Below are 12,744 nucleotides of genomic sequence, written 5' to 3'. Positions count from 1 at the left end.
AGGAAAATCGAGTTACAAAGAATGAGTTGTGTGACTCAAATGTTGTTTAGTGTTTTGTGTGACAAGGAGATACTGTATGTTTGTAGACAGAATGTCAGCAGTCCATATTTAGGTGAGTTAGAGAGAAATGATAACCACCTGGGTCAGAGGAGTGCAACTCGACCACTACGGAAATGCTGGCTTCCTGCATAACTGTCACTAATTTTCCAAACACCCAGCAGATAGCACTGGCACTATGCCTCCCTCTTGGTGGTTGCTTACCTACTGTTACCTACAGTCTTCCTTCCCCCATATGTTGTGTTTAAGGGTTAAAGAGCATGTTGTCTTTGGGTCGTTGTAAGACTTGTATATTTTCAGTTCCTAAGTCTCACCGATGAGAATTATATAACTTTTGTATGTGCAGAGGATGATGGGAAACTGTGGTGTGCGTTGCATGTGTAAGATGTGAAACTGAGAAGCATTATAGTTGCAATGGAGGTTGCCTTTTGTCGATAGATGGTAGGCTTATTCCTGAAGGATGGCAGGATGGACCCTGTAGACCTGCAAGGCAAGGGAAGAAAAACCAATTATAATTATTCTAAGTTCTGATTATTTCAGAAATTGAATATTGTTTCATTCTAACATCACCGTATAGGGCGAGTGAAATTGCTGTTAGAAAGTGTAAAGAGGAAGATCTTTCACAGCTGATAGTTATGCAAATATGGAAATTGATTGCTGAGAATGGATAAAATCTCTAAGGCTATACTCCCTGGAGCAAAGACAGGAGAGGTCATCAAACCAGAAAATCCTAGAAAATGTGGTTACCAACTTATGTTAGGAAGTCGCATCCTATTGGCATAATAGCAGTGGAAAACCTTTTAGAATACTATTTGAAATCCAGAGTTGCAGAATGCACAAAGAAAGAGAACACCTTAAACACCCGGGGCCCGAGATTCATCAACACCTTGCTAGCTATCATCAGAAGCAACATGGGATGCACACTAGTGAAGTCTTAAGAGTACCTACAAAGTGTACTGCACCAGACAGGTTGTTGAGGCTATGTGAGCTTGAGGGCTGTGGCTTACAACAGCTTGGTCAACCAGCAACCAACCCAACAACCTGGGCTGAGCCCAGGCTGTTGGGGTAGATCTCCAAAGATTTCACCAGGTTTTGAGGTTGCCTCCTTTATAAAGTGGACTGATGTCTTGTTGAAGCTGTATATCCATCTTCTCACTTAAACATTCCTTTCTATAATATGCATTTATGTACTGGTGTTGTGGTCACATTTGTCATAGGTTTGCTACTCAAGTGAAAAGTTGAATGACTCTAGCTGTCGTAAAGCTTTGCTTAACTAGAATTTCATGGCAGATCCTGATATATGAGTCATTGAGATGATACTGTATAGAATTGATGAGGGGATATACACTTTTGTCTATGGATGTCTTTCATATGGGGCTTAGGTTTACGACAGCACTTGATATTTGTGTATTGATGCTGCTTTAATGGATAATCTTATAAAGATGGTAGCCTTCCTTGACAGATCAAAGAATCCCAAAGTGGAGAATTCTGAAGAGCTTATTTTAGTGTGTACAGTGCATATGAAGAGATGTACTAGTGAAGTTAAAAGCTGTATGCACTTGACCTACCTTGTGTAAATGGGAATAGAGTTTAGAATATTCAGTATATTTATAGGAAATGAAATTTTTCCCTTAGCCTTTATGTTAAAGAAGTTTAAAGAAGTTTCTCCTTGGAGTAGTTTACTTCCTTTCTAAATAAATTGTTTCCTTAATAACACATGATTTATAATTATTGATTTGTTGTTCTTTACCTAGTCACCATTTATTGAAATATTTTAGATTTCTTAGATGTATTTGTTTTTATCTGCCTAAGCCAGAATATGCATGTAACCCTTGAAGAATAGTTTTAGCACAGTAAAGCAATATGTGTAAGAGTGTCCCTTGGATTCATGATATGAGTAGCACTACCACTGCATAGTTTGAGGCATGTATACTTTTTCAGTAGTTTTAAGTAACTCTGGAGTAATCTTTGAATTAATTTGGCTTAAAAATATCAGCTCGACGGCGTAGTAATGTTGTGAAGGAAGTGGATCGTATTCAGAAGAAGCGGGAGGAGCGTAGAAAACAGCAAGCGGAAAAGAAAGAAGAGAAAGAAGCACTGATGAACCTTGACCCAGGAAATCCTCAGTGGGAGTTTTTGAATATGATCCGGGAGTTCAGGTGAATGTAATACTGTAATACTTGCCTATTTTTGTTATTATTACTATGCTTATCAAAATGGATAGCATTGTGTGTTTCTGCAGTTCATATATTGTTGTGTATTCAGAACAGTAATTGTGAAAATCATTGTGCACCAAAAAGGTCTGCAAGCTAAAGGTTATAGTGCAATTGCTGTTAAAAGAAAGGCTAAAGTTATAACATGTTATCAAGCAAGAAAAATCGAAATGTATGGTAGTAATGATAAGGACTGAAAAGGTAGTCAGGTATTGGACCACTTGACATTAGCATCACAGTAGCACTGATCTTGAAGACGTAAGGGGATTGCCCTTTCTTTCATTGATTTTTTTCTTTTTTCTTAAGGGTCTGTGACACCATAAGATCCAGAACTGTTCTTGATTTTTTCCCCTGCCCTTTCACACCTTTGTCACACAGTTGCTTTTGCAAACAAATGGCTGTTCTTTTGTGTATAGATAGAAAAAGATTTCTAATTTCTCAGTAGATGTTTATGATATTGATTTTTTTAATGGATGATTTGGGAGAAGTACAAAAATGTCTGAGAATGGTAATACGTATTCCTTGCAATAATTGGATAAAACAGTATACTTAATATAGATAAAAATGTTGTAAGGGATTTAATGCTTCATTTGTATAATTCAGATTTTTGACATGAGTATGTGAGAGGAGACACTTATGGGAAAGATTTTTCAGATCATTATTTGCAGATGTAGAAATACTTTTTGATACATACGGGCATGTTCATACACATTGAGAGAAGGAAAATTGTATGTGTACGTGTAGGTAGCTATTTGTGACTGCATTATGGAGGGGAAGTGTTTATATTTGTGAGGTCTTATCTCTTCATTTGTCATTACTCTCATAAAGTTTTTAAGAACCTTAAAACTTTGCATTCACTGATTCTTCACTAAGCTTATCCCTTTCATAGCATTCTTCATTACTGAAGAAGTATTTCTTCTCAATTTTTCATAGCTTGTTTTGTTTAGCTTAGTTTCTTGTTTTCTTTAGTTCATCTATTCTTTATGATAAAGATATGATCCATATCTGCATTGCCATATCAGCTGTTACCCATAATCTTGTTTTCTCTTCATTCTGTTTTCTAGTGTTGGTAGCTCTGTGGCTAATATAGTCATCCTGTAGCTTCAGTTCCTTTACTTCAGGTACAATCTTTGATTTCCTTTGTACACACTCTGGCAGTTCTGTGTCTCTCTTCAAGTGAGATGAATTATTTGGTGATGCCTACTCTATAACTTAGGTTCAACACATATAAAGAATATTTTATAGTTTCCTAATTAGTGTACTTGAAGCCATTTTTGTCAGTAAGTGATGAAAAGATTGCTTCTTCTATAGATTTCTTGATGTCTTATAGTAACAGACAAGTACTCCATTATCCTGCAGGCCCTTCATTGTGTAATTATGAGTTTATTCATTACAGGAAGGAAAGTTTGCATTCTTGGGGCACCAATCCCCCCCCCCCCCCTCTCTCTCTCTCTCTCTCTCTCTCTCTCTCTCTCTCTCTCTCTCTCTCTCTCTCTCTCTCTCTCTCTCTCTCTCTCTCTCTCTCTCTCTCTCTCTCTCTTTTCACTTTGTCCATTTAATCCACATCTCTGTTGCTAAACTTCATTGCACTATCTTCTTTTTTTCTCCCATATTCCTCCCATGATTGTTTATTAAAAAAAAGTTAGATATATTGACAAATGCTAAAGTAGTCCAAAACACTGAAGTCTTGATCATGACTCTCTTATTTCATCTTTCCCTTTGTGTGTGTACAGCATCGTTTGTGCCTTTCTTGGGACCTCTTTGTTTTTATTTCATCAAGTAAGGTAATCAGACATGAATATTCTAATGTGGATCTAACAGGGGCTATGAATAGTTTTATGAACATTAATTTACCCATGAACTTTATTTGTATTAACATTCCTCTTAATGTGATGTTCTGGTGATGTGCTAGGTGTTATATCAACCCCCAGATCCATTCCTTTGTGAGTGCATGTTGTTTGTTTTTATTGATTATAGTCATACCCAGGTCCCCATTCACTGTGAGTGCATCTCCATCAGTGCATTTGGCCATCTTGAACTTCATCAGTCATATGCGTACATTACCAAAGCTAATAGGTCTTGATGTGTACAGAAAAGTCATATGGCAAAACAGGTAAGATAAGAAACATTTTTAAGATTATTTGATTTAGCATCTCGAGAAACTATAATGACATCAGGCAAACTGGAGATAATTTTATTCGTTACTGACTTAAGATATATGAAGTAAGATATATTAAGAGTAGATCATAAGTGGATAAAAGTAAGCAGATGATTAAATCAGTGTTGGCAGCATTTTCATGCTGTCAACTGATATAAGGCAGTAAAAGAAAATTTAAAATGAAAAAGATATCTTGGAATTGAAAACTGTGGATGAATAGACTAAGAAATGGGTGAAAAAACAAAAAGATTTATTAACAAGGATGGAATTGAAAAGTTGGAAGAAATAAGGAATACAGAGAAGTAGGTAATGGAGTCGCACAGAATAGAACAGAAAGTAAAGGAAGAAAAGGATTCATTACCGAAATCCAAAATTCACATTTTCTTACATGAACAGGAAATGAAATAAAAATCAGAAATTGGAATGTTTAAAGGTAACTGTCAAACTGCAACTCACAGACAAGGGTCAGATGGTGATAGGTGGGTGAAAATAGCACAGTAGGTTTATCCTGAAGTCATATAAAATTGTAGTGATGGTTAAAGTGTGTCATGAAGATTGGTATGTTCATTGCCTTTAGATAAGTGCCACAAGAAGAACCAAAGATGGTCGGGCATGCCCTTTTCTGTATCATTTTTCTTAATAGATAGAAGACCAGGTAGAGGTTGCACAGGTAAGTTTAAAGAGATGAACATAATGTTCTTGAGTTCAAATGCAGGGAGTAAGCAATGTAAGGCTGACTCACGGATGAAAATTGCTGAATGGTTCTGATATATGTTCGGGAAGATGAGCTTTGTGTGTATGAGTCCAAATGCCTTGACCCGGTAGGAATTTTTAGGTTTATAATTAGATAATTAATGTCCTCTGTCAGTGCTTGAAAAGTATATATGTGGTTGGGAATTATGAAAGCGTTAATGAGCTGATTTAGAGAAAATTTATTGAAGAGTGAAACCTTGTGAAAAAGGCTTTAGTTTTTTCTTTCTCTTTTTAGAGATCGCTGGACCTTTGCTTGGTCTGACACGGGCCTTTGCCTGTTGGTGGCCCATTTCCAGGTTTTTGTGTATGGTATATTGGTGTCTTGTGTCTGTGTTCGATTTTTGTTGAATGGTGTGTGAAATTATTTTTGGGCTTGAAAGCTTTAATCATGAAAGGAGATGACTAACGAATTGTGTAAAAATATATACTTACAGATCGCAGTTGGAATTTCGGACATTGAAAGATGGTGATCCTTTAGAAGAGCATCAGATTACAGTTGCTGTTAGAAAAAGACCTCTAAACAAAAAAGGTGACTGTTGTACGTGAATTATTATTTGTATTATTTATTATGCTGGATCGCCGTTCCCCACATCAATGAGGTAGTGCCAGGAAACAGACAAAGAATGGCCCATTCACCCATATACACACACACACATATACATGTGTGTATATACATATATATATATATATATATATGTATATCTTTCTTTCTTTTATACTATTCGCCATTTCCCGCATTAGCGAGGTAGCGTTAAGAACAGAGGACTGGGCCTTTGAGGGAATATCCTCACCTGGCCCCCTTCTCTGTTTCTTCTTTTGGAAAATTAAAAAAAAAAGAGAGAGGGGAGGATTTCCAGCCCCCGCTCCTGCTATGTATGTATATATATATATATATATATATATATATATATATATATATATATATATATATATATATATATATATCCCTGGGGATAGGGGAGAAAGAATACTTCCCACGTATTCCCTGCGTGTCGTAGAAGGCGACTAAAAGGGAAGGGAGCGGGGGGCTGGAAATCCTCCCCTCTCAGTTTTTTCTTTTAATTTTCCAAAAGAAGGAACAGAGAAGGGGGCCAGGTGAGGGTATTCCCTCAAAGGCCCAGTCCTCTGTTCTTAACGCTACCTCGCTATCGCAGGAAATGGCGAATAGTATGAAAAAAAAAAATATATATATATATATATATATATATATATATATATATATATATATATATATATATATATATATATATATATACTTGGGAGGTAAGTTTGAATGGAGAAAAACTGGAGGAAGTAAAGTGTTGTAGATATCTGGGAGTGGATCTGGCAGCGGATGGAACCATGGAAGCAGAAGTGGATCATAGGGTGGGGGAGGGGGCGAAAATCCTGGGAGCCTTGAAGAATGTGTGGAAGTCGAGAACATTATCTCGGAAAGCAAAAATGGGTATGTTTGAAGGAATAGTGGTTCCAACAGTGTTGTATGGTTGCGAGGCATGGGCTATGGATAGAGTTGTGCGCAGGAGGGTGGATGTGCTGGAAATGAGATGTTTGAGGACAATGTGTGGTGTGAGGTGGTTTGATCGAGTAAGTAACATAAGGGTAAGAGAGATGTGTGGAAATAAAAGAGCGTGGTTGAGAGAGCAGAAGAGGGTGTTTTGAAATGGTTTGGGCACATGGAGAGAATGAGTGAGGAAAGATTGACCAAGAGGATATATGTGTTGGAGGTGGAGGGAACGAGGAGAAGTGGGAGACCAAATTGGAGGTGGAAAGATGGAGTGAAAAAGATTTTGTGTGATCGGGGCCTGAACATGCAGGAGGGTGAAAGGAGGGCAGGGAATAGAGTGAATTGGATCGATGTGGTATACCGGGGTTGACGTGCTGTCAGTGGATTGAATCAGGGCATGTGAAGTGTCTGGGGTAAACCATGGAAAGCTGTGTAGGTATGTATATTTGCGTGTGTGGACGTATGTATATACATGTGTATGGGGGTGGGTTGGGCCATTTCTTTTGTCTGTTTCCTTGCGCTACCTCGCAAATGCGGGAGACAGTGACAAAGCCAAAAAAAAAAATAATAATGTATATTTTTTTTTATTATACCCGTTGCTGTCTCCCGCATCAGCGAGGTAGCACAAGGAAACAGACGAAAGAATGGCCCAACCCACCTACATACACATGTATATACATACATGACCACACACATATATACATACCTATACATCTCACCGTATACATATATATACACACACAGACATGTACATATATACACATGTACATAATTCATACTGTCTGCCCTTATTCATTCCCATCTCCATCCTGCCACACATGAGCTGACATCCCCTCCCCCCGCATGTGCACGAGGTAGCACTAGGAAAAGACAACAGGCCCATTCACATACATAACGTAAACATACATACATACATAAACATATGCATACACAGACATATACATATATACACATGTACATATTCATACTTGCTTGTCTTCAATCAGTTCCCAGCGCCACCCCACCCCACAGGAAACAGCATCGCTGCCTCCCGTTTCACTGAGGTAGTGCCAGGAAAACAGGTGCATTTGTTCACTCTCAGTCTTTAACTGTCATGTGTAATGCACAGAATCACAGCTCCCTGTCCATATCCAGGCCCCACAGACCTTTCCATGGTTTACCCCAGACGTCTTACATGCCCTGGTTCTGTCCATTGACAGCACATTGACCCTGGTATACCAAATTGTTCTAATTCACTCTACTCCTTGCATGTTGGTACATGTAGGGGACATTATGAGTTGCAGGCAGTGTTGAAGAAAGTTGGGTGCAAGACGAAAGAAAAGTTATTTAGGAATGAGAAAATTTGATAGAGTAATGCATTTTACTTTAAGATAAGAGAATTGAAACAAAACCTGAATCTGTTGAATGGTCACTTTATGAATGTTTAATAAGTAAGCATTCAGAATTTGTGGATCTGATTAGGAGAGCATTGGTATTAGAAATTCATCATCAGGGTTAAAGGGAGAGAGGAGGATAGCTCTTATCATTTTCTAGTGTAGTGTTAGCATAGCTAGTGTAACCAACAGTACAGAGTGGAGTAGCATGGTTGGAATTGTGTTTGGTACCATTGTTACCTTGAGCACACTGACCAGTTATTCACTGGCAGTTGAGTTAATTTTGGGCTATCATGTTATGCTTGACAGATGAGCTCTCAATCAGGCTAGTGAAAGAGATTGTGTAACCTGTTTTGTGTGAATCATAACAAGATATTGGAGTTTGATAATACAGAGCAGGAAGTAGAGGGGTTTTGAGGTGTATGTGGATATAAAGAGAACAGGCATTGAGGAAATTAATGGGAAGTGCTTGGAGATAAACCATTAAGTCTTTGCTTAGTTGGTTGGGCTTTGAAAGATTTTGTGCAAAGTATACAACTAATGTATGTGATTGATATGTTTGGGAATCTATTTGAGGACAGAAGATGAGTAAAATGTATGAATGTTGTTGGGATTTTTGTGTGTGTATTTTATAGGATTTTCATTATGATGAAGTTTAGGGGAACAAAGTGGCTGTTTAGATAATGGTTTACGTGAGCAAAGTTGTGGTAGACTGAGAAAATTTCTTTGTATAAAGATAGATTGTTGGGCTTGTCCTTTCATATCTTTTATGACTGCAGATGTGTAACAGAACAGGTTTTGCAGATCTTCCCCAGTTCTCTCTTATCATTGGTCTACCTTGGCCTTTCATGTCTCCTTTATAAATTTGGTTTGACATCTTAATGGGCCATTATGCTCATGGCATCAGAGTTAAACAGCAAGCATCATGTTCAACATAGCTAGATAGTGAGAAATGTTGATATGCTCAATGTAAAATCCAGAGGTAGATAGAGAGAGGGCAGCTCAGCAGGTAAATAGATGTTTTGCTGATCGTAGAATGTTGTGGAGGTTGGAGATGTAGGTAGATTGATAGATTGCATGGGTTATGGATTAACTTTTCATAATATTTTTCATGGATGTAGCCCCAACCCCTTTTAAGGTAAAAAATTAGGATTGTGCATCTTGTACCAGTTTATATTAGAACAAAATATTTTTATATTTTCAGAGCAGAGTAAAAGAGAAATAGATGTCATCACCATTCCAAAGAGAAACACATTGTATGTTCATGAGCCTAGAACGAAAGTAGACCTGACAAAATTTCTTGAGAATCAGAACTTCAGGTTCGATTATGCTTTTGATGAAACCTGCCATAATGAACTCGTTTACAAGTAAGTTAAAAGAAAAAGTATGGTGAAAATTTTGCTTCATCATTATGATTTCTTACTCATAACTTCCTGTTCATATATACATAGGTGTATACATGTACTGATTGTATATATTTATTTGTATGTTGTGCATGATCGCCATTTCTAGCATTAGCACAAGTGAACAGAAAAAGAAAGACACATCAACCCATTTACTTTTATGTCCATACATGCACATTATTTATTATTTTTTATTATTTATTTATTTATACATACATACCCATACATATATATACATAACATTAACATATTCATGCTTGCTTGCCTTCATCCATTCCTGGCACCACCCCACCCCATAGGAAACTGCATCACCACCCCATGTGTCAGTGAGGTAGCACCACAAAACGGACAAAGAAAGACACATCCATTCTCTCACCCATACATATACAAAAAATATTTAGTTATTTATTACACTTGATTGCCATTTCCTGCATCAGCAAGTTAGCGCCAGAGAACAGACGAAGAATGTTCCATCCACTCATATACACATAAACGCACATGTTTTTTACATAGTATACTTAATCGCCATCTCCTGTGTTAGTGAGGTAGCGCAAGAATTCAGATGAGGAATGGCCCAACCCTCCCACATACACGTGTATATACATAAACACCCACACATGCACATATACATACGTATACACTTCAATGTATACAGACATATGCATACACAGACCTATACATATATACACATCCATACTTGCTGCCTTCATCCGTTCCCGTCGCCACCCTGCCACACACAAAATAGCGCACTCTCTCTCTCTCTCTCTCCAGTGAGGCAACACCCACAAGTTCACATACATACATATATTTACATATTTATACATATACATACATATAGACATGTACGTATTCATATATGCTCACCTTCATCCATTCCTGGCACCACCCTCACCCACAGGAAACAACAGGCCACCAACTCCACTTTTGCTTATTGGTTCATATCACTATCATCAGGATCTAGACTTGTCAGAAAACTAATTCACAACTGTGTCAAAATGAAAACATCCCACTCTTACCCACCCAACTCTCTTTCAGTTAGAAAAGTCATAGCTGCACTACATATAAACCTGATGCAACATATTTTGGATGATTTCAATGAATCATAACTCTCCTTCCTGAATAGTACTCTTCCAAGTTCTCTCCATTCAAATTCACACACAAACTAACTTGTCTTTTCTCAGTTCCGGACCTCATAACCTTAACTATTTATTTACATTACTGCAACTTATAACATCCTTTTAACACACTCATGAGCACTCAGATGGTAGCTTCTGCATTTTCTTACTTGAGTCAGCCGCCAGGGTAGTATGATTAGCATATAGCAACAGACTCCCTTCCCAGGGCCTCAAAAATCCTGCGTACTGTAAATCCATCCCTCTCATCATTTGCTTCCATTCAGTAGCCCATTCATAAACAGCAGTGTGGATGGGACTGTAGTTGAATTGCTCAATTATTGAAGCGACGCTGTGCTGATTGGGGAGTCAGGATTTTCATTATACATATAGCCTGAGGTCTTATGGAATACCTGTATAGTGACGTTAGTAAAGGAAAGGGAAGAATGATGAATGCTCGAATTGGTGTCATGATTTTTTTTTAATATACATAAGTTGTATGGAAGTGTGATGATTTACAGGGTGGTGGTATGGGCATAGAATTAGACTTTCAGGGGAGCAGTGTAGCTTTAGGAGTAGGCGAGGATGTGTGAATTACATGTTTGTATGATGAGTTTGTGTGAAAAATACTTCAAAACGGAGAGATTTGCATTTCACATTGATGGATTTAGAACTAGATGCTTTGAAGATATGGTTTTGGAAAAGATGATGCTAGAAGCAGTGATGAGATTTTATTGATAGTGTAAGACATTTACATGTAGAAAGGGAAGAGGGTGAGTCATTCCAGATGAAGATGGGTCTCTGTCAAGGGTATGTGAAGTCTTTATAGCTGTATAATGTTTTTTACCCTCAGAAATACATTTACTTATAATTTTCTTAAGAAAAATGTCATTGATGTAAAAGTGTGTGCAGACTAATCATTATTTAATGTTTCAGTATGTCACTACTTGTTTGGCACAAAATCTTGATTTAATCTTTTATACCATTTGTATATATGCCTATTTTTTTTTTGGCTCTTTGTTATGTTCTGTGAACTTCATTACTAATCATTCTGTTGTTTTGTCTCTCATCTTTTGCTATACCATTATTTTTCTGGCACTCCACTGTATTCTGTGTATTTCCTTACTTCCCATATTATTGTGTCACACATCTTGTGTAAAAATGTAATTTGAATGATGGTATTTTTTATTTATTTATTTTGCTTTGTCGCTGTTTCCCGCGTTAGCAAGGTAGCACAAGGAAACAGATGAAAGAATGGCCCAACCCGCCCACATACACATGTATATACATACACGTCCACACACGCAAATATACATACCTATACATCTCAATGTACACATATATATACACACACAGACATATACATATATACACATGTACATAATTCATACTGTCTGCCTTTATTTGTTCCCATCGCCACCTCGCCACACATGGAATAACAACCCCCTCCCCCCTCATGTGTGCGAGGTAGCGCTAGGAAAAGACACCAAAGGCCCCATTCGTTCACACTCAGTCTCTAGCTGTCATGTAATAATGCACTGAAACCACAGCTCCCTTTCCGCATCCAGGCCCCACACAACTTTCCATGGTTTACCCCAGACGCTTGGTACAGAGCTATATGTTATTATGCTAGCATAACACTTGGATGCAGTTTTGTAGGCTACTCCAGTTTTTGTCAGATTTAGCAATACTGTAGAGAGAAAGAATAGATAGTAATATCAATAGATGATGATCCTTGGAATTCCTTTAAACGTGGGTAATGATAGCATTTCTACCATTACAGGTATACAGCAAGACCCCTAGTTCAAACTATATTTGAAGGTGGCATGGCAACTTGCTTTGCTTATGGCCAGACTGGGTCTGGGAAGACACATACGATGGGTGGAGATTTTCAAGGCAAAAGTCAAGATTGTGCAAAAGGAATCTATGCAATGGTTGCCAAGGACGTGTTTATTTACACAAAGAACCCAAAGTTTAGAAATCTTAACTTACAAGTTTCTGCTAGTTTTTTTGAAATATATGGTGGTAAGGTAAGATGTAGTGTTGTATTACTATTATTATATTATTATTATTATTATTATTATTATTATTATTATTATTATTGTTATTATTGTATCTTTTGATTGCTGAGGGATAAGGGAGTAAGAAATATACTCATTATTATTACTTTC

At 37.4% G+C, this 12,744-nt stretch overlaps 1 protein-coding gene across 6 annotated transcripts in view; it reads left to right on the top strand.

The window, feature by feature from the left end:
- LOC139764840 (kinesin-like protein KIF2A) overlaps positions 1-12,744 on the top strand; it is a 100,648-nt gene that overhangs the window by 72,535 nt on the left and 15,369 nt on the right. For all 6 annotated transcript variants that reach the window (XM_071691828.1, XM_071691829.1, XM_071691824.1 and 3 more), the window contains 4 exons: positions 2,054-2,216; positions 5,616-5,710; positions 9,263-9,425; positions 12,357-12,603. In XM_071691828.1, the coding sequence (XP_071547929.1) occupies positions 2,054-2,216; positions 5,616-5,710; positions 9,263-9,425; positions 12,357-12,603 (668 nt within the window). The remainder of the gene's footprint in view (positions 1-2,053; positions 2,217-5,615; positions 5,711-9,262; positions 9,426-12,356; positions 12,604-12,744) is intronic.

Source organism: Panulirus ornatus, chromosome 51 (genome assembly GCF_036320965.1).
Source record: "Panulirus ornatus isolate Po-2019 chromosome 51, ASM3632096v1, whole genome shotgun sequence".
Lineage (NCBI taxonomy): Eukaryota > Metazoa > Arthropoda > Malacostraca > Decapoda > Palinuridae > Panulirus > Panulirus ornatus.
The sequence above is the reverse complement of the archived record's forward strand: the minus strand, read 5'-3'. Positions and strand labels throughout refer to the sequence as shown.